This window comes from Dendroctonus ponderosae, unplaced genomic scaffold, assembly GCF_020466585.1.
Source record: "Dendroctonus ponderosae isolate FM_Combo_2020 unplaced genomic scaffold, Dpon_F_20191213v2 Dpon_F_20191213_1, whole genome shotgun sequence".
NCBI lineage: Eukaryota > Metazoa > Arthropoda > Insecta > Coleoptera > Curculionidae > Dendroctonus > Dendroctonus ponderosae.
The window spans coordinates 39,000,236-39,004,447 of record NW_026017110.1 but is presented as its reverse complement, the minus strand read 5'-3'; the positions used below and the strand labels follow the sequence as shown (position 1 = coordinate 39,004,447).

General features: G+C 40.4%; 1 protein-coding gene across 2 annotated transcripts in view; it reads left to right on the top strand.

The window, feature by feature from the left end:
• LOC109535565 (chaoptin) overlaps positions 1-4,212 on the top strand; it is a gene marked incomplete at its 3' end in the record, with an annotated part of 53,198 nt that extends 48,986 nt beyond the window's left edge. For both annotated transcript variants that reach the window (XM_048668326.1, XM_048668328.1), the window contains 2 exon segments: positions 3,718-3,917; positions 4,008-4,212. In XM_048668326.1, coding sequence (XP_048524283.1) covers positions 3,718-3,917; positions 4,008-4,126 — 319 coding nt within the window.

Here is a 4,212-nt window from a genome sequence, read left to right as displayed (position 1 = left end):
GCCCAGGCTTGGAAAGTGTTTAAGTGTCGTTGTAAGGGTGGGATTATGTAGTTGATGTTTTTATTACTATAATAGAGGCTCGTGTCATCAGAGAAAAGAGCAACTTTGGAATGGGGGCTTTTTGGAACATCAGCTGTGTATAGGTTGTAAAGAGTTGGGGAAAGCGAGACGCCCTGTGGGACACCTGCTTTTATGGATCAGATGGAGGATTTTGTTTCGTTCAGAGTTATGAAAAACTTTCTCTCGTGGAGAAAGTTTGCCACAAACTGTTAAAAGGTTAGGGGTAGGTTGTGGATGTTTTGGAGTTTCCAAACCAAGCCCTCGTACCATACTTTGTCGAAAGCTTTTTCTATGTCCAGGAAAATGATTCCAGTGGAACCCGTTCCGTGGAGACGTTGTCGCCTGTTAGGATGATTTTCAATAGCTCGGACCACTTTTCGTTTTAAACGTTTTTTATTTGAACTTGTATTTGTTTAGTGAGGTGGTTTGCTTCTTGGTTGAGAATAGCATCAGAGAATTGCTTGGCTCTGCGTTTTAGTTTGTTTTTGTTTTTAATAAGTTGTTTAAGTTCTGGCGGAAAACCGTTTGGTTTTTGGCTTTTGGCTTTTGCAAGGGCTGCAGAGATAGAATTTGAGATTTTCTCTGAAATGGAGTTAAGCTCCTTTGCGTTTTTGGGAGAGTGGTCCTGAGTTTGAATCTCGCCCAGGTAATTAGTGAGGGCGTTCCAGTCGGTGTATGTAATTGGGGCTAAAGGGTTGTTTGTGTATTGTTCGTTGATGTCAATGATTATGGGGTTGTGATCGGAGCTGAGTGATTCAGAGTTCTGTATGTTAACGGAGTGGGAAATGTCCTTTGTCAGCGCTATGTCTAGTATGTCTGGAGTTTTGTAGTGGTAGTGAGTTGGGTCTGAGGGAGCGTTAATTTGGAAGTGTAGACCTTGTGAGTATTTGTTAAGTTTTCGGCTTTCGTTGTTGGGAGACTTGCAACCCCAAATGGGGTTTTTGGAGTTTAAGTCTCCTGCGAGGATTGTAGGGATGTTTTTGTGGAAAAGGTTGTCATAGTCTTGTACAGTTGGGTTTATGTTGGGGGGTTTGTAGGCCGAAGTTATAAAAATTGGGTAGTTTTCTAAAAAATTGGGTAGTAAATTTTATAGTTATTAATTTTGAGTTTAGTTTGTAAAAAGGTTTCTTGAAGAACTGCAATGTCCACATCGTTTTCCCGGAGATAGCCTTGGAATTCATGCCTTTTCGGGTAGAATGAGTTGGCGTTCCAGGAAACGATGTGGACTCCGGCTGGCTTTATTTTATTCATGCCAAAGCTTGAAGAGCTGGCACATTTCCTAGCATAGCCGCAATGCGGTTTATTTTGACCTGAATTTCGCTCTCAGGCATGAGAAGGAGTTGGATCAAGGCGGAGTTCAGGTTGGTGTTTTGGTGGGCTGGCAAAGGGGGGGTTGTTGGGCGGGCAATTTTTGGTACTAAGAGGCTTTGGGCGGCTGCTGTTTTGGGAGCTTCAGATTTTTGGGCCGCTTTGGCGGCGAAGGAAATTCCAGACGAGACCTTGTTTTGGAAACTGGCCTGTTTGGCCTTTTCCTGCTTTTGAGCAGTGGAGTTTGGGTTTTTTAGGCAAGAAAAGTAGCTTGCCGGGTGGGGGCCGTCGCAGTTACTGCATTTAACCGGGATGTCTCTCGGTTTTTTGCATTCCGCGTAGAAATGACTTTGGGCGCATTTGTGGCAAACGGGTTTTGCTCCACAGTTGGCCATTGTGTGTCCAAACTTTTGGCATTTTTTGCACTGAGGAATGTTGGCCTTAGGTTGCTGACCGAGGAGTGTTAATGACTACCGCCAAGGTTAGGAGGTTAGGAAGTTTGGTGATGACTCTATGGTCATCAATTGAATGGGGGTGGATTTGGATCCCTAGGTGGACTTTTTTAGGATTGGCAAATTGACAGTTGTGCTGTAGCAAGAGCGAGCGGGGTTTTGTCCACTAGGACACATTCCTGATGACGACAGGAATGGCTTGCTTTTTTGGGGCAGAGGTAGGGGGAGAAGCTTGGTCCAAAGTGGCACTGGAAGAGGCCTGGCTTTGGGGAGCAGCGGCTTTTTGCTCCATATGATGGTGTAGAACGGCGTTGGATGTTTTGAGGAGATTTAAGGGGGCTTTTGGTTTTAGGGCTGGGAAGTCCTCGACTTCCATTTGCTCAGCTTCAGCTGAAGGCTTTGCTGGAGCTTGTTGGGCGGGGAGTTCGTGGGCTTCTAGGAGTTGTAGTTTTTGGAAGAGCTCCTTGTGCCACGATGATTTCGGCTTGTATGCGCTCTTTCTGACGAAGCGCTTTAAGCTCAGAGAGGATGGCTTGGTTGTGTTTGGTTTTGGTGTTGAATTTGGGGGTTTTGGGGGTAGGGGCGAATGTTGGCTTACCGTTTGCCGGACAGAACTTTTAGTCGACCTTCAACGAAATCGTTCGTGGAATCCGACCTGGAATTCAGTTATTGCTACAATCGCAAATACAATCTAACACGCAAATAAATATGCATCTATTGGGCCCTTGAAAATTAAAGTTTGCTTGGCGTTGGTTTTAAATTAACCGGAAAGAAAGAAAATTTTAGTAACCTTCGTTACAGTATAAAGTTGTCTATGCAAAAAGTGTTTAGTTTTCGAAATATTGTCAATTTAATGTTTTCATATAATGTTATTTTGTCGCATTTTTGTGACCAAAATTTGGTCCACATTTCATTAAAGTAAGTCCTTTTCAACAATAAATGCGATTATAATTAAGTAGCACATATTCCCTTATAGAAAAAATGAATAATTGTTCGAATAGTTGCAACTGTCATTTTTTACATAAACTTTCAAATATATAAAAAGCGGTTAGACTTAGGCATAAAATATTATACATGAAATATATTTAGAATTTGGAGCAGATTTTAAAAATCTAATAATATATAGGGTGTTCTATTTAAAATAAGCAGGTTGATACCTCCTTCCGGTATAACCGAAAGTGTGGCCATTTTGAAAATATTTTAGATCTTTTTCCCCGAATGACTTCGGCATACTGCTCGATTTTCAAATTTTACCCAATTATAGTTTGCCAGATATCGATCGCGGCGGTTCCCGGTGGAACACCCTGTATTGTCAAATGTTGCTAATGCGTTTAAAAATAGTGCATTTATGTGTTAAGTCAGACGGGTATCATTTTGAACACTGGCGTTCAAGAAATAATTGTTTCAACAGTATTTTTAGACTGCTTTTTTTTGTCTGGTATAGTAGTACAATAGTATTGCTAGGAATGCTGGGTGTTTGTAAAAATTATAATTATAATGTTATTTATACTTTTATTTTAAATAGTATGAAGAGTTAGGTGCGGGAAACCTTTATAGCATTCAATAGAAAATTAAATATTTTATCTGAGAGAATTAAGCAAGTTATTATCGCTCAAAACGGACAATTTTGGGACACCCTGAATGCCTTGTGCAATTGTTATCTTTATTAATTTCTCACACAACTGCATCTGTTGGTGTTGGCAAGGTAGAATTTGGAATTTAAACTTTAAGTGAAGGTCTTCACTTTTACAAAACTCCAAATTTCTCAGTAATCCTAGGCTTTAATAAGATAAACCTTAATAGAACCCACATTTATCGTAGACACTAACAGTATAATAATATACAGGTATTCCAGTTTCCATTATATTATATTATATTTTCTTACGATTTATTTCAGATTACGTATGGGGAGTACTGAATATAGAGGCGGGCCCGTGACCCGAGGCTCAATAATCGCTCCAGGTGTAATTGGATCAGGCAGCAGTTGTGCTTGCAGCATAAAAGGGGGGCCACCTGCTTCACTGGGAACAGCTTTATATGCTATTCCACCAAGCTACGCCGCCACGTTACCCCATAAAATGGCGCCTATGCATCAAGGTAGTATTTGTAAATTATTACATTAAACGCTTAAATAATTTATTTTACTCCTAAACACCGATCATTTTCTAAGATATGTTTTCGTGGTAGGTATGCGTGTATCATCTGCCATGAACTCAACAATGGGAATAGGACCTTATTACCAACAAAGTAACGTCCAGCCATATTTCATAGCCACGTACCCATCGGACGAAAAAAGCTACCGATAAAAATAACAAATTTTTGTTGAGAATTATCAATGAGAATTAAGTCCTGTACTAAATGTCTTAATTATGTTGGATCATATTGATCTTAG